Source organism: Ursus americanus, chromosome 19 (assembly GCF_024610735.1).
Source record: "Ursus americanus isolate L20-20 chromosome 19, mUrsAme1.1.p, whole genome shotgun sequence".
Taxonomy (NCBI): domain Eukaryota; kingdom Metazoa; phylum Chordata; class Mammalia; order Carnivora; family Ursidae; genus Ursus; species Ursus americanus.
The window spans coordinates 23056288-23073819 of record NC_142145.1 but is presented as its reverse complement, the minus strand read 5'-3'; the positions used below and the strand labels follow the sequence as shown (position 1 = coordinate 23073819).

The following is a 17532-nucleotide window of genomic DNA, read 5'->3' as shown; positions in this document are numbered from 1 at the left end:
TGACAGCAGACACTGCAACTTCCCAAATTCTCCTCTGCCCTGTGGCTTCTGAAACACATCAGTATGTCCTCTGTTTCCAGAAGGGTCTGAGGGACAAGTGACCATAGGGAAGCAGCAGCTTCTCGGTGTTCGTGCCAAAGTAAGGAAGAGCTGTGGGTGAACTTCCTCAGCTGCTCTCATGGTCTGGCCCTTATATCTGGCCCAGGGGCAGCCTTGCCTATGTAAACATCTTTCATTTTACTTTCCAGAAGGACGCCCCCACTGTGTCCTCACTGCAGTCCTCACCTGCAGATAGGCATGTGTTAAGGACAGGAAATTCCGTCCCCTAAAAGACAGCTCATTTACATACCAGAGAAGACTCCCCTTCTGTTGCCTCCCCTCTGGCTGACTCTGCTTTTGTCTTCCTCTGGCCAGCTCAGTCTCTGACTGGAAAATCAATCAAACCATTCCTTATTTATGACCCGCCCACCCAGAGTGAACTTCTACAGTTTGGCTTGTGTCTGTAATTTTTTTAAGATTTTTTTTTTTAAAGATCTTACTGATTTAGAGAGAGGAGGAGAGAGAGAGAGAGTGGGGGGTGGTGGGGCAGAGGGGGGAGAGAATCTCAAGCAGACTCCCCACTAAGCTTGGAGCCCCACGAGGGACTCGATCCTACGAGCCTGAGATCGTGATCTGAGCCAAAATCAAGAGTCAGATGCTTAACTGACTGAGCCACCCAGGCGCCCCTAAGATTTTCTTTTTTAAGTAATCTCTACACCTGACGTGGGGCTCAAAGTCACAACCCCGACATCAAGAATTGCATATTCCACTGGCTGAGGCAGCAAGGCGCCCCGGTGTATCTGTAACTTTTAGAATCAAACTTAAACCCCTACAAACTACTGCACGTTCAGCAACACGGATGAGTCCAGCTGCTTTGTGCTAAGTGAAGGAATTTAGACTCAAAAAGGGGCTAGGACTCCATGTATATGACATTCTGTACAAAGCAAAACCAGAGGACAGAAAAGGAGGATCGCTAGGGGGCTGGGGGCAGGGGAGGTGACGAGACGGGGACAGGAGGGAATCTAAGGAGTTCATTTGGGTGGGAGCATTGATGCCAGGGAATGGGTACGCTGTGGTCGCTTCCTCTTTCCCCCTTCCCTCTACCAGTGTGGGGCCCTATTCTGAAGAAATATGTACCGCAGAGGAGAGGGAACTGCTGTCGTCCTGTAGGGCTCTCGGAAGGTTTGAAACACTTAATAAATCTTTGCCGAACAAATAAAGAGATTCTGGATTAACCGATCAAAAGCTCCTGAGTTTTTGGGTTTCTTAACTTTTCATCTGCTTTAGCCTGGGTCTGTGATAACTTCCTACATCAGTAAAAAGGGCAATTCAAATGCTAAATGGAGAGTTAGGTCAGCAGATATCAAGACCATCCCTAGACTCTCCCACTGGATCCCCTCAGTCTGAATTGTCTCACCTTAACCCCCAAATGGCTCTGCCTTCTCAATTTAGAGAGACTGTTCCAGGTCATCCAAATGGACACCTCCCAAGTGACACTGTTGGGCCAACTTCCTAAATTATGTAGAGAACAATTTCCAAATTGCCTGGCTATATTTTCCATTCTGTGCAAAACCACTTATGTCACCCCCAAATCTTGGAGGGAAGGATTCTGTCCCAGACCTCAAATCCTTGAACAGTGGCTGAAATCAGCTAGGACATCTATCCTGCCCCCAAAAGACACTGTGGAGCTCCCAGAATCCTCTGGGCCAACCAAAGCTGCATCCACTCTGCCATTTAGGGCTCTTTCCATACACCCTTCGCCTGTACCTGTTATGAAGCTGGCCTCACCCGTTGTCAGCAGGGTCTTGGCGTCTCTGGCGTTGTAGCCACATTAACTCTAATCCTCAGCACGAACGTAATTGGCTTAATTTCAAATGTATGGCTATTCCTCAGATTCAGCTACTGGATCAATGGAATTCCAGGTTCATCATTCCTCTGTTGATGGTGGTAATGAACTTGAGTTTGGCTCCTGTGTGTCCATCTTCTGACTAGATGAGGGCGAATTTGTTTTGCATAGTTACATCAAGTTGGGGTGGGAAAGGCTTCCTCCCAAAATACTGGTATCTTGCCTCCCCATCCCCAGAGGAGAACCCCTGGGCTTCAGGGAAGGCTCCAGAGTGGAAGGATCCTGGACAGAATGCTGTCTTCGGGTGGAAAGAAACAAGGAGGCACTTGGGAGAGAGGGTATATCTGCACGTGGCTGACCATCGGAACCGGGGGTTTTGTCTTCCAGGGTTATCTGTCGGAAGGGTTGGTAACTAAGTGGTACCGCTCGCCGCGTCTACTGCTCTCTCCGAACAACTACACCAAAGCCATTGACATGTGGGCCGCCGGCTGCATCCTGGCCGAGATGCTCACGGGGAGAATGCTCTTCGCTGGTAAGACACTAACCATGCCATCTTCCTTCTCCTCTGGTGGTGGTCTATAAAAAGAGAGAACTGATTGAAAGAAAAAAAGCCCCACAAAAAAAAAAAAACCATGCTAATCACAAAACATCCTGGTCTTTCTCTTTAAAATGACCTGTAGGGCTTTATGGACCTACTTGGAGGCCCCTTATCATTTCTGGCAAAATACTGGAAAGGCTAAAAATAGCCTTTTGAGGGCAGAACTTTCAAAATCAAGTAACTACTTCTATTCAAGCACCTTGAGATTGATGCTGGAAACATCCATCCTACATTTTCAGCTCCTTCCTCCTCTCTCCCTGCCACTGTGAGCAGTCAGTCTGGAGTGTTCATTTGGAGCAGGGACCCCACAAGGGGCTCCCAGAGTCCCTGAACTGACCCTCCATGAGCCCACACAGGGGAGGCTGAAGGGACCACTTCAGAACAGAGCCTGAGCTGCTGGGGGCAGCATCCAGCATTCATGTCCGCTTGGTGCTGCACAGGGAGTCGTTGGGGGACACGGAGGAGCCCCACCATAGGCCACCAGCTTCTGGCAAATTGGAATTGGTGGTAACGGGAGGGCGTTCTGAGCAGTTAGATGAATCTGGGGACTTCTCAAAGATAGAAAGTCTTGGTTAAGGATTTAAACTGGTAGAAGTAAGTGGAAAGGCTATCAAGCAAAAAGGGAAAATGGAAGCAATGGGAGTAAGAACAGCCTGGAAGTCGAGGTGGACAGCGAGGAGAGACCTGATCGCCACCAGCAGGGCCACCGCTGACAGAGCATCCGTGCTCGGGCAGCAAAGACAAGTTGCGTTCCTGAGACTCATAAAGACTAAAGCATCTTATGCACGAGTGTCCAGCCTGCTGCCCGGCAGGGAGACGGTGCTCCGTAAGTCACGATCTGGGGAAGGAATGAAGGAGCAAAGGAGTAAATAAATGCCTGCCTCCGTCCTGTCCCAGGATGCTAATTCTGCAGACCTGGCATAGCCTGTCCTGCTCCCTCTGCCCGAAGGAGCACAGGATGCATTCCAGAGCCGGTTGGTTATTTCTGATTGTCCCCCTGCTCATGACGAGCCTCCTGATTGGAAACCAAAAGGTGAGGCTCGGTCCTGGTTTTAAAATCACTTCCTTTCCCAGCCTGGTAAAGAACACGCGGAGAGGCGTCTGGCGAGGAGGACTTGGGAAGTCTTGGGCCCAGCTGTTGCTGTCCCATTCGCTCTGGCTGGCTCAGTCTATCAGATGGGTCCATTCCAGAGGCAGAGACATTTGACAAAGCCAAGCCCCAGAGGTGGCAAGCACACTGCCTACGGTCACACAGCAAGTCAGTGGCAGAGTGAAGACCAGAACCCAGGTCCCCCGGCCCCCAGCCCGATGCCGCTCCCACCGTCCCGTGCCCCCCCCCCAGGCCTCCCAGAGGCTTCCACCACCCCAGCCACGTGGGCAACACACTTAACCATCTGGTGCTTGGCTCCCCAGGGGCTCACGAGCTGGAGCAGATGCAGCTCATCCTGGAGACCATCCCCGTGATCCGGGAGGAGGACAAGGAGGAGCTGCTCCGGGTGATGCCTTCGTTCGTCAGCGGCAGCTGGGAGGTGAAGAGGCCGCTGCGCCAGCTGCTCCCCGAAGTGAAAGGCGAAGGTACCTCTGCCCGCAGCGGGCCGGCGTCCGCGAGGCCGCGCTCTGCCTTCACCCGGGGGCCGGGCGGGAGGTCCCCCCCAGAAGGACCGAGCACAGTTCCTAGACAGAGAGGCCAGGCCGCTCCACTGCGGCAGAAGTTGCCCTAGCTACTTCCAGACGGAGCGACGTTCGGCCCGGAGTTCGGCCGTCAGGCAGCCCTCAAGGCAGTGCGTGGAGGTCCGCCAGAGTCCGCCCCTGTTATGCTTCCTTTTCCTCCTCGTCTCCTCACTTGCCTTCCTCCCTCTCCTCCTCCATCTCCCTCTCCCTTCCTCCCCTTGATGATGTGGTGCAGAGAACATGAATTTTTTGAGCTTGAGACCCAGACCCAGACTCAATTCCCAGTTGCACTGGAGAGTAGCTGTTGGGTCTTGAGTAAGTTTCCTAATCTCTCTGCACCTCAGTTTCCTTAACTGTAAAGTGGGTACAGTGATACATGTCACATGGGGACATTGTGACAGGCAAGTAAAATAGAATGTGTAAAGCCCTGGGCGTAGGATAGTTGCCCTGTCGTCTTAAATGTTAACATTACGGGCACCCAGGTGGCTCAGGCAGTGAAGCACCTGCCTTCGGCTCAGGTTGTGATCTCAGGGTCCTGGGGTTGAGCCCCGTGTCACGCTCCGTGGGGAGTCTGCTTCTCCCTTTCCCCCTGCCCCACTCCCTGCTCATGCTCTGTCTCTCTCTCAAATGAATAAATAAATAAAATCTTTCAATAAAATGTTAACATTATCACTGGGCCTCATACCTGCCAGAGGCTTCCTTAGGAGACCCTACCTATATTAGGTAGGATACAGGTTCAGCCAATTGTAAGAGAGACCCAAATTCTTAATGACTTAAATAAGATTTATTTCTTATTCAAGAAAAAAGAAGAAGTTTATTTCTCTCTTCTATAATAATCACAAAGCAGACAGTCCAGGGCCAAGGCAGTGAGCCTGCTGCACAAAGTCGTCCAGGGGCCCAGGCCCCTTCCATCTCGTTGTTCAGCCGTCGTAGGGTACTGCCCTTACGACCTGGAGGAAGGTGGGGAAGGAGGGCAGGTCCGCTTGCCCTTAAGGTCGTGAGCCGGAATTTGGACACCTCACCTCCACTCATGTTTTGTTGGCCAGAACTTAGTCCCACGGCCCCAGGTCACTGCAGGAGGCAGTGAAAAAGGTATTTATTCCACGCCACTTTGTGTCCATTATTACAAATGAGACCATCAAGAAACCAAGAACTTGGACCACCAGTGTCTTCTAACAGTGTCCTTAGCCATGGTCCCCACTCAATCATAAGCTGCCTCACTTTTCTCTTCCTTAAAGGGGAGGAGGGATCATTTGATTCACCACCAATTAAGACTCAGCCCATCTGTATTTGAGTCCTAGGGCCCTGTAGAAATCCCACCACGAGACAACAGGTGCATTCACCTCTCAGGAATTCTGGATCAGGGACGTGTCACCCAAGCAACCAGACACACAGCAGCCCCTTGGCGACTTGGCTGTCAGTCAGAGTGGTGCGCTGTGTCTCGGCAAAATCAGAGTTGGTCCTGATAGGAGATAAAGCTCCTCGCTGTCGTCAGCAGCATCCCCCGACGTGTATTAAGCCACCACAGTGCTCAAGATGGCATTTCAGAGACATGAGAGGTGCTCTTGCTGGGAAGATGGGGGAACACCGACCAGGGGTGAGAACAAAGACTAAGGAACACATCCTAAGGGGCCAGTGAGACCTCCTGGTATTTAGGGGAGAGGGAGGGAGCGGAGAGGGACAGAAAAGCTGGCCGGGGAGACATGGTGAGGACCCAGATCAGCAGGACACGTCCTGTTGGTAGAAGGTGAGGCTGGAGAGGTGAGAAGGGCTAGGAGGCCGATGAGTTTGGACTCGGTCCTGTAGCTGAACAGGTGTTCACTAAAGCCAGGCTTGCTCCGCCCTCCTGACGTGCCAATTGAACTCCAGCCAAAACTCAACTCCAACCAAAACTCAACTCAACCAAAACTCAACGCCAACCAAAACTCAACTCCAACCAAAACTCAACTCCAACCAAAACTTAATTCCAACCAAAACTCAGTTCCAACCAAAATTCTCTCACCAGCCTCTGGCCTTGAAAAGTTGGCCTTGAAAAGACGTCTCCAGCTTACCTCTGGCTTTCGGAGAATGAGGGGTCCCTGAAATGAAATATGGGGACCCATATTTCTCTCCCAGGAGAGCCGGCTGGTGACCTGCAGTCCCTCCCTCTGCTGTACATCCAAGGCCCCACAGGCCTGGGAAGACGCAGAGTGTCTGTCTGGCTGTAGCCCCCAGAAAGGCTCAAAGGGCAGCCTGGGTGACTGTGTCCCTCAGCAGCTGACATAGCCGTCAGGGCAGGACGAGGAAGACAGGCCCCGAGACTATAATGTCAAGGCATCAGTTCTGAGCTCCATTTACTCTACGAAGTAAATGTGTCACAAGTGACAAATCTGCTGAGGAAACCTAATATGGAAACAAGTAGAAGGAGTGCTCTGGGTGAAGCAGGGTTGGGGACCTCAGGACCCTGCCACCTGTCTCTCCATCTCCAGAGATGACCCTGAGAATCCTTCCAGAAGCCCGGGTGCTCTGGGAAGTCCCTTTGGAGTCAGTGGGCCACAGGAAGGTGACAAGATCATACGGAAGTCTCATTGTATTAGAAATGCTTTCAGAACATGTGGGGAGGTTGAGCCCAGAGACGAGGAGCTGGGGGGTGGGGAGGGTATGGTGGTTTCTGTGTTGAGGAAAAACAAAGCTAGTGCTGTGGCAGATAGATCTGGAACCTCCAGGATGACCCTGCTAGCTGTGTATGCACGGCTCACCTCCAGTCCGGACAGAGTCGGGGAGCCTGGGGCTCTCCCAGGACCAGGCTGTCAGAGAAGCGTCTGCCATCTTCAACACACAGCTTTCAAGGTCCCCCTTGGATACCCACTTCCAGCCGAAGCCAGGGGAAGAGAGGATGGAGTCTCTTGCAGGAGGCTTTTATGCAGCCAGCCTGGAAGTGGGGTGCACACGTCACTGCCCCCCGCCCCGCTCCCCAGGCCCCAGTCACACAGCCACACTGAATGGGGGGGAGGCTGGGAGATGCAGGCCAGCGTGTGCAAGGCAGAGGGGCCTTGCACAGGACCTGGCTGCTGCCTTGAGACCTGAGGGGACCGGTCATGGGGAAGAGAGAACACGCCGATGTGGGGGACCCGCAGAGGGCAGAGCTAGGCCCCAGGGGCGGGGGGTAGAGGTGACAGGGGGCAGATTTAGGTTAGAGACAAGAAGGGATTTGCTAATATTTGGGCTTCCGGAAGTGTCTGGGCACCTGCTAGAGACGAGCTGTCAGGAAGAGGAACGAGGAGACTTGTTTTTACTGGAGTCGGTGGGGTGGACAGCTTCAGGGTTCGCCAGATTTTTGTTAATAATAGTGACACTGGTGATGATGCCTGCCCATGTTCAGAGCTTCAGCTCTCTCCTGTCCTTGTCGGAAGGTCCAGAGTAATAGGTCGGGCCGAGGGAGGGAAGCAGCGCAGAGAGGGAGAGGCTTGCTCGGCCTGGAGCCAGGCGGGGCCAGAGCAGGCTGTGCGCCACGGAGCCCGAATCTTCCCGGCCCTGGCGATCTGTGAGGCACTTTCAGGTCTGCAGCCCTGACCCAGACCCTGAGCCTCAGAGCTCTTGGCAGTGATCAGAGTTCCTGCTGCTTTACTGATCTTTCGGTCTCGGCTGACAGAGCAGCACCACATCCTCCCGGGAGCCCAGTGACCTTCTGAATCCATCAGTTTCCCGAATCATTGATGAATTTTCCTGCAAAGAGACCCAGGGCTGGTGTGAGGGGCAGGGTTGCGGCACTGGCCGAGACGCTTGAGCTCGGCGGCCTTTCTCCCTTGCCACCTGGGCAGTAACACGATCGGCCACGTTGTGATTGAAGTGGAGCCTGCCGTGCTGGGAGAGAATGCGAACCTCCAGTCTAGACCGTGCCCTGAGATAACCCAGGGCAGAGCCCACAAGGCAGATGGCTGCCCCTACCCCGCTCGGGAGAAAGGACGCCAGTCCTGTGTGCAGAGCTGTTGTGTGGCCAGGGCGCACCCACGTCGCCCGATTGGCTGCCGAAATTTTGATATGCTTTGACGCTGGTTGGCAACCAGCCACGGCACAAGGCTTCGGACTGTCCCTTTCTGTCCCTAGGTTCCAGCTGCTTAGGACTTCCCCTTGACCTAGACCTTAGTCCCCAGGAGGGCTTCAGCTTGGTGGCTAAATATTTTAATATCAAGCCCTTCTGCCCTTGTTTGGCAAACCTCCAGGGCAACCTGTGGTAGGAAGGCTGGATGCGGGGGTCCTGGGCTGTCAGGCCCTGTCCCACCTGCCTCACCTCGGTGACTGTCTCACAGAGGCTTGTTACCGCCGGCACCTGGGAGCCACACGCTCCTCCGTCCGCCCCAGCAGTGTGCGATCCGCAGCAAACAGGAGTGCGTGCAGAGACACCTCAGCTCCCGCCGACCCCACAAGTGGAGCCACCTCTGATGTGTGTCCCATGCTGTTTCCTAGAGGAGGACCCCGCCCCAGTGGGGCCGAGCTCCAGGTGTCCACAGGAGGAACCGGCTCGTGCACACATCCCGTACGGGCTTCTTCCCCACTCCCCTGCCGGCGCTTCCAGGGCCGGCCACCACACAGACCACCTACAGCCCGAGGCAGACTTCTAGCCCCGCACCTGCTCTGAACTAACAGCAGCTCAAGCAAGTCACTTTACCCCTCTGGGCCTCTGCGTGTTCATTTGTGAAGTCAAAAAAGCAGTATCTGCTCTGACTTTGTCACTGGATTGTGGTGAGGAACACGAGAAAGGAGAACGGCTAAAAACCTTCTGACAAATGGGAGAGTACAAAAAAATGTCTCTGCTAGGCAGGGCAGTGAATGACCTTCATGTCCTCTTTCACTCCCTGTAGCCATCGACTTTCTAGAGAAGATCCTGACCTTTAACCCCATGGATCGCCTAACAGCAGAGATGGGGCTGCAGCACCCCTACATGAGCCCATACTCGTGCCCCGAGGATGAGCCCACCTCACAGCACCCCTTCCGCATTGAAGATGAGATCGATGACATCCTGCTGATGGCCGCCAACCAGAGCCAGCTCTCCATCTGGGACAGGTGCGGTGCCAGGGGCCTCCAGCCCTGGAGCCTAGAATCCATGTTCTCATCCTCCCGTTTCTGTTTTGCCTCTAATCCTCCATGACCTTTCCCCTCTCTCCCAAGTGCTATAGCCCACGGGGTGCTCTCCCCCACTTAGCTTCCTGCCTTTCTCTCCTGTCCCCAGGCACTCTCAGTAGATGAGCATGTGTGGGTCGGGGGCCTTCCTTTGTGCAACACAGCCACCACCGCTCTCCTCCCCACCCTGAACATATTAGAGCCAGGGCTCAATACAATGTTCAGCGACTCCTAGCAGACTGGGAATCTATCCTAGAAAAGTGGACTGCGCCAGTGCCCAGCAAGGAGACAATGTGACATTTATTTCTGCATAACACTTTTGCATGGTCCTCATCGTTGGCACCTCCCAAGAGTGCCATTAAGGGGGGGGCATTTTATTACTGCCCAGTGACACATGATAAAGCCACGGCTCAGAGATGGTAAAGTCTAGCATCTGGCCACACAGCTAATGCCTGCCTCATGTGGGACCTCCTGGATCTGCACTATGTCAGACACTGCTGAGCAATCACAGTTTGCCTGCCAGACTCAGCTCGGCCTCTGAATCCTTCCCAACCCAGTGTGCCCGGAAGTCACTACCATTGATTCAGTGTTGGGTAGAACATACGTTTTTTAACAATCTCTGTATAGGCGTGTTATGATGTCTCGGGTCCCTTCCTATTCTGACGTTGAAATCAGGCAACTAAACATTTGGGCATCACCATCTGCTAATCCAGGGAGGGAGAGCCGAGAGCTGCTCAGTTTAGAAGTAGAAGTCAAGGGCTTAGCGGCTAGGACTCCGAGGGGGCCTAAGTGGGAGCCCCGCTGTTGTGGGAATGTGACAGCTAGTTACATAAGTGACAGATGAGCAAGTTCTCCTTTTCAGTCATTTGACAGATGATAGGTTTCAGAGTAAGGAGGCACGGAGGGAGGGCCAGGGCAACGTTGCTATTTTTGGACAGGTTTGTGGGTTTGTTGTGGTCGGTTGTTGTTATCAAGAGTTGCCAGCAAATGGAGATTAATGAAGACTCTTCCTTCTGCCGCCCCCATGCTTTCCCGCCCTTGACTGTGGTCCCTGCAGCCCCTCCCCTCCGCTCCACCGCGCTTGAGGGCACAGAGCGCAGGCCCGGAGAGGCCCTTCCCGTACTTATCATGGCTGTGGTGCAGGGCTGGGACCAGGAAAACTGTCGCAGGGTTTCTTTGGCCACTGCCCACCCACTCTGACCATTTCTAAGCCTGACTCCATTCTGCTCCTGACTTTCCCATCACACCCGCGTGATGGAGATGGGCAGTCCATGGCGGACTCCTTCCCACAGGCCGTCCTGCTTCGGGCAAATGGCTTAACCTTGGATGAGCACCAGCGCCCTCATCTGTAAGGCAGCGTGATCATACTGACCCCACAGGGTCTCTGTGAAGGCTTCCGAGAACCAACGTATGGCCTTTGGTGTGTAGCAGCCAGGGATTAGGGTCTTCGCAAGTTCTTCCTCCTAGAATTTCTGCGATGTCAAGGATCCTTGTGCGAGGAGGCAGTGTTCGCCTCTGGGAGTGACTCCTGCCCTCGTGGGGTCCCTGGGAGAGAGTGGCGGGGAGTCCAGGGGCCTCCCTGTGCCTCGCAGACCGCATCGTGTGGACTGCTACTGTGTGTCTGCCCTTTCACAGCCAAACCTGCCTGTCCTTGGAGCGTCAGCTGTTCCTATGTGAGCACTGGGCATCCTATACCATGAGCAGCTGGCCGTTGGCTGCTGCCTCCCGCCACACAGTTCTGCGGAGAGCACCTGGCACAGGGAGGAGAGGGCCCAGCTTGAGCTGATGGCCTGCACACCTGCCCTGCATTTGCTCTTGGCTATCCGACTTTGCTGTCCGTGGCTGCAGGGCAGTTGACAGAAAGCAGAAGTCCAAGGATCCTTGGCCTCTCCTGAGGGTGTCTAGAATCTTTCCATAGACCCCACCTGCCCTGCGTTGATGCAGAGGGCTGGGGCGGGGCAGCTTAACCAGAGCCACTAGGGCAAGAGTTCTTCGCGCTGGCGGTACCTTCGCATCACCTGGGGATGTGTTACAGCCATGTGCCGCAGAGCCCCAGCCCAGACCTCCGGAATCCGGGCGGGGGGGATTCTAATCCGAGCCAGGGCTGAGGAGCACTCATTAGGGCTCTGCTGCTCCGAGTGTGGTCCCTGGACCCGCAGCGGCAGCATCACCTGGGAGCTTGTTAGAACCACAGCATCTCAGACCCACCTCGGAGCTACTGGATCCAGAGCTGCAACGTAACAAGGGCGGCAGGCGGTTTGTGTGCACGTCAGAGTTTGGGGAGCACTGCGTTGGTGGGTCTATTTGAAAGGAGGCTCCGTGAGGACAGGGAGTTTGTCGTTTTGTTCACTGCTGTGCCTGGCACATAGTAAGGTGCTCAAGGAATGTCTGTAGGGTATTGAATGAGTACAGAAGAATACGAGGGTGAAGCCAAAAAAAATCAGTCCCTCCACCGGCATCCTGGGGGGTCACAGGACCAGAGGGACAGGGAAGGAGTGGAAAGGCAGTCTGTGGGTGGCAGACAGGGATGAGGGGGCTTGGCCCCCTCGGGGAAGGCAACTCATCCGGGGGTCCAACCACCGTTCCGTGTGTGTGCACCCTTGCAGGTACCCCGTGAGCCTATCGTCGGACCTGGAGTGGAGGTCGGACCGGTGTCAGGACACGAGCGAGGTGCAACGCGACCCGCGCGCCGGCTCGACGCCGCTGGCGGAGGACGTGCAGGTGGACCCGCGCAAGGACTCGCAGAGCAGCTCGGAGCGCTTCCTGGAGCGCTCTCACTCGTCCATGGAGCGCGCCTTCGAGGCCGACTACGGGCGCTCCTGCGACTACAAGGTGGGCTCGCCTTCCTACCTGGACAAGCTGCTGTGGCGCGACAGCAAGCCGCACCACTACTCGGAGCCCAAGCTCATCCTGGACCTGTCGCACTGGAAGCAGGCGGCCGGGGCGCCCCCGAGCACCGCCGTGGCCGCGGACGCCGGGCCGCGCGAGGACGAGCCGGCCAGCCTCTTCCTGGAGATCGCACAGTGGGTCAAGAGCACGCAGGGCGGCCCCGAGCGCGCCAGCCCACCCCCCGACAGCCCGGAGCGCCGCCTGTCTGCCTCTCCGCCCGGCCGCCCGGCCCCCATCGACGGGGGCGCCAGCCCCCAGTTCGACCTGGACATGTTCATCTCCCGCGCCCTGAAGCTCTGCACCAAGCCCGAGGACCTGCCGGACAATAAACTGGGGGACCTCAATGGCGCGTGCATCCCCGAGCACCCCGGCGATCTCGTGCAGACCGAGGCCTTCTCCAAAGAAAGGTGGTGAGGGAGAGGGGGAGCTCCAGCCACCCCCCCCCCAACCCAGCAGAGGCCACCCGGAAAAGCCGGGCCCGGCAGGAAGGGGCTGGCCTCCCCGGCACCTCTACCGCCCCTGCCACCCCTCTCTGCTGCCTTGGGGTTAGCAAAACACAGGAAGGATCCGAGGAGGGAGAGGAATGTCCATTTCTTAAACTGCCTTAATAACTAGCCTTTAACCTCTGGGAGCAGGTTTGAACAGGAGCCTAGTTTGAGTGTTGATCATTTTCCCAGCGAAAAGGGTCCCTTGCGCTTTATAGGTGGCGGTGTGGGGGGGGAGTGAAGTGTCTTAGACAGCAGTCTGCAAGCCCTACCACCAGGCTGGCTGCGGAGGAATCTTGCTGGCATAGTGTTGAAATCATCTGGCGGAACTAGCCTCGCTGACAGAGGAGGGACAGTGAGGCCGGGAGAAGCCAAGTGATGTGCTTACCCTCAGGAAGCCCAGTCTCCTAGGCCAGTGTCTGTCCACGCTAAACTGTCTTCCTCCACTGGGGTCACTGTGGCTTTCCAATCAGAAAACTCGGTCCAAGATGTTTCTTCCCTGCCCATCACCATGTGACCTACTCTTTTTATTCAGAGCAATGTTTCTTATATTCCAAAATGGGAAACTGAGCCAGTTTTACCCTACTGACCGACCAGATATTCTCTGGTCCCTCAAATTCGTCAGTAGTTCCACCTTCCACGCCCCTGTATGTGCCGCACCCCTGTGTGGTCTGTCAACCTCGGTTCAGATCAGACCAGTCTGGGGTCTGTGGGTACAAGAACCCATCTTCCAGGCCTCCTCCAGAACTCCTTCCAGGCCTCCTCCAGAACTCCCTATGCACTTTCCTGACACATGAGCGGATGTAAGGTCACAGCCCCAGTTCCCCAGGGGATGTCGTACGCAGGTGAGTTTGAAGACAGCAGTTCCAGTAACGCCGCCAGCCCAACACCCAGCCACATACACGGAGCCCACCCACAGACACATACAGAACTCCTCTCCTAGCCTACCTCGGGAACTAATGTTCTTGGCACGCATTGCTCATTTGGAGTAAACCAGGCCGCGAGGTGCCCGCCATAGAGCAGATGTGTTAGGAGAGAAGATTTCACCTGTCATGCTTCATGAATACTAACCTTGATTTTTTGATCACCCATTGAGCCCTGGCAAAGAGCGGTCCCTAAAGAAATGCACGGAAAGCAAGTGGCCTTGGGGGCAAGGAATCCAGCAAGGTAGGAAGATGGGAAAGGCAGGGTGCCAACAGCAAAAGTCCTCAGGGGTCAGGCACCAGCGTAGAGACCCCAGGACACAAGAAGGGCTTCCAAGCAGCCATGCCCCTCATAACTTCAGGGTGAGTTTGGAGCATGCGTACCGGAGGTGTCCCAGCACAGAGCCTGGGGTGATGGGAGCCCTCTGCGGAAGCGTAGTCCACCCCCTGGAATGCTCTACCATTCCTGCCACTGGTATTCCACTCCCCCCAGCACCCCCAAAGATACCCATGGGAGGTCTAGCCGGTCTGTAAGCAGAGGACTCCCCAGCATTGGCCTTGGGCTGGGTTCACCCTGACCTTGACAGCACCTCAAACCTGTCAGCTAACTAAAGAGTTGTACATTGAAACCTGCAACACGTTAGAAACCTATATTTAAAAACAATTAATCACACTGACCATAATTTTTAATGGAAAATGTGTAAATATTAAGTGTTTGGGTTTCTTTTTTTTTTTTTTTTTTTCCTTTTTCTTTTTTTAAGGAAAGGAAGTCTACACGTAGCTCCTCATGTGCCATTTGTCCTCAGAGGGCGGCTTTACTTTTTTGGTAAAGGAACAAGCTGCTGACCTTGACCAGGAGTTCATATATAATTGTTATTATAGAGGAATTGTTATAACTACTCATGTTTAAAAAGATTTATTAAACCTGATCAGGACGGGCCAAATAAAGTTTTATTGGAACACAGATGCCTGTATTCATTTACATATGCTCTCATTCATTTACATATTATCTGATCCTGTCTTGGGCCAGCTGCGGAGGTTGATGGATGGGAGCCTGGCTGGCTTCTCCCTACATCCCTGAGGCCACAGTTTTGAGGGGTTGCTGTTGGAGGGGAGGGGAGCGGAGAATCTCTACAGATTGGTAGCCAGGAAGTGATTCCAGAACCACCTGGGGCAGACCCAGTGTCTGTACGATAGATTTCAAACCAGATCTCGAGTTCACTCCACTCCTTCTGAGCAAGGCTGAGCCTTTCGCCCAGTCACAGAGGTGCCCACATCATGAGATTTGGGGAACCAACACCCACAAATAATGTGCCTGAGCCACATTTCACAGGAGCCTGAGAGTCCCCTCCACCGAAGTTCACCCCCTTTGTAAGACCCGTCAGGCATTAGCCCTGACCTTATCTGTTACTCAACAACGATAAAATAGACTATTAATAGAGAGGGTTGTTAAGATTTGTTTCTGTTGATTGGGACTTCCGGGGGAGGCCCTTGCATTAAAAGAACTTTCTACTGGTGAGCTGCATTTGAGCCAAGAGGAGCAACCCCGTTAAGGGAGCAGTGGGATTCTCCCCAACATGTCAGCGGAGAGCACTCGTCTCTCTGCAGGTCAAAGGTGAGTGAAGAGAGTGCCCAGGGCCGGGCCAGTGTCCTGGTGGAAATCTATTGGCTTTGAGGCCCAATTTGAGGTGCTGGTAGGTAGTGGGAAGAGGGGGGGTTTGAGAAGCCCCAACAGCAAACAGCACGAAAGGAAAGAAAAACTAAGAAGAAAAAGCCGCATGGAGCAGCCCGGTGTGAGCTGTGCAGGCCTGCTCGGACACGGATTTTTGACAGCGCGATACTGTCAATGCAGTTTCTCTTATGATTTTCTTCATAACATTATTTCTCCAGCTGACTTTAAAAGACTGCAGTATATGGGGGCGCCTGGGTGGCACAGTCGTTAAGCGTCTGCCTTCGGCTCAGGGTGTGATCCCAGCATTCTGGGATCGAGCCCCGCATCAGACTCCTCCGCTGGGAGCCTGCTTCTTCCTCTCCCACTCCCCCTGCTTGTGTTCCCTCTCTCGCTGGCTCTCTCTCTATCAAATAAATAAATAAAATCTTTAAAAAAAAAAAAAGACTGTGGTATATGATACACATAACATAGGAAATACGTGTTAATCAGCTTTATGTCATGGGTGAGGCTTCTGGCCAACAGTCGGCTATTAAGTTTTGGGGAGTCAATAGTTATATACAGATTTTCTGCAGTGGGGGGGTAGGCACCTCCAAGCCCCGTGTTCAAGGGTCCACTGTACGTCCATTCAGTCACATACTGTCTGATCCTCTCTCCTGCGATGGCATGTTTCTACTCACACCACTTCCGACACTAACTGTGAGTTTTGCATGCCAGACGGTTCTCCAGTTCTCCGCACACAGACGTTGGACATGGTGCTCTGCCCTCCCAGGTAGCCTTTGCCCAGCTTGGGGCGTGATCTGCACAGTAAGAAAAGTAGGATGGGGCACTGGCTTCGTTTCCTTCAGAGGCAAATCCTGAGACAAAAAATCAAGTGTGAGTAATTCGGGGGCGGGAGAATGAGTTCAGAAGACACCACTAGAGCGATGGGGAGATGAGGGGGAAGGGAAGGAAGCCGGTCAAGGTGCAAGTCACCACTGTGGGAAGGAGGAAGCATGTGAATGACAAGCTTGTGGCTAAGAGCAAACCTCCTCTTCAACAATTGGTTCACCTTCGGCCTCTCAGAGCTGCTAACAAGTGGACCATAAATGGTTTACATCTTCTCCCCTTGAATTCATGGGCTCAATACTAAGAGTTTTAAATGACTGAGAAATGCCTTTGCAGAAACAAGGACACTGGGAACCATGCTGAGTTGGTTTGTGCTGTTGGCATGGTATCAAACATGGTTGTGGGGTTCCAACAGCCATGATGGTTGGGTCATCACTGTCTCGACTTGGTTCCCTCAAATCAGTCCCTGAGATGGGGGTTCCTCAGCAAGTGGTGGATGGAGGGAATACCCTAAGAAGAAGGGGAGGGCAGGAAGCAGATCAAGGTTGGGGAAGCACGTAGTCCGGGTTCAGTGTCAGCCTGATGCCACAGAGAGCCTGGGAGCATGAATTGCATCAGGGAGCTGATCCCTCCTTGAGGAAAAGAGGACAGCCTTTGTGCCCCCATAGCAGCCATTGGGGTGGGGTGGAGGGACAGAGCCCATTCAGCCAAAGCCAGTTCTCCTAGGAGGGGCTGTGAGCCACTTAGCCCCCAAAACCCACAGCAGCTGGGCAATGGGTACACTCCCCTCACCTGCTGAAGGGGCCCTGGGCAGGATACCGTCTGCATTGCAAGACAGTGCGCTAGGCACTACGGGGGTAAAGTGGCAGAAGAAAGACCTGCTCCAGCAGATTTTTATGGTTTGGGTGGATAATGGGGCAAATACATAAAACGTCTGAGGTGGAAATGAGAGACTGCCAAAGTTGTCCCCCTAGTGAGCCCTCCATGGCCCAGTTCCAGGCCTTTCATTATTAATTTCCCACCATTAACATTCCCCGAAGTCACTTCTCCACCACTGCTCCCCACCCCAGAGTCCTCAGCCAAGTAACTGTGTTTGGGGGGGGTTCCCCAAGACCATCTCCAGCTCCAATAATTCACTAGGAGGGCTCACAGGGCTCAGAAAAGCTGTCGCACTCAACAGTTATGGTTTATTACAGTGAAAGGATACAGATCAAATCAGCAAAGGGAAAAGGGGGGCAGCCAAACTCCAGGAGAAACCAGGTGCAAGATCTCAGGAGGCCCCTCCCAAGGACGTTGCACGGGGACATGCTAATTCTCCCAGCAACGACGTGTGACCACCAGCGGGTCTCACCCCAGCCTTGGCAGCCAGGAATTTTATTAAGGATCAGGTCAGTTGGGTAGCACCATGTGACTCATGTGAGTTACGGCATGTCCAGCACCCCACCCCAGGTCAAACCCAGACACTATGGCCTTGGCCTCAGGAG

General features: G+C 54.1%; 1 protein-coding gene across 2 annotated transcripts in view; it reads left to right on the top strand.

The window, feature by feature from the left end:
• Positions 1-14517, top strand: part of MAPK4 (mitogen-activated protein kinase 4) — a 141898-nt gene extending 127381 nt beyond the window's left edge. For both annotated transcript variants that reach the window (XM_045790115.2, XM_045790113.2), the window contains exons 3-6: positions 2273-2417; positions 3897-4058; positions 8996-9197; positions 11861-14517. In XM_045790115.2, the coding sequence (XP_045646071.2) occupies positions 2273-2417; positions 3897-4058; positions 8996-9197; positions 11861-12557 (1206 nt within the window). In that variant the 3' untranslated portion in view covers positions 12558-14517. The remainder of the gene's footprint in view (positions 1-2272; positions 2418-3896; positions 4059-8995; positions 9198-11860) is intronic.
• The last annotated feature ends 3015 nt before the right edge of the window (positions 14518-17532 follow it).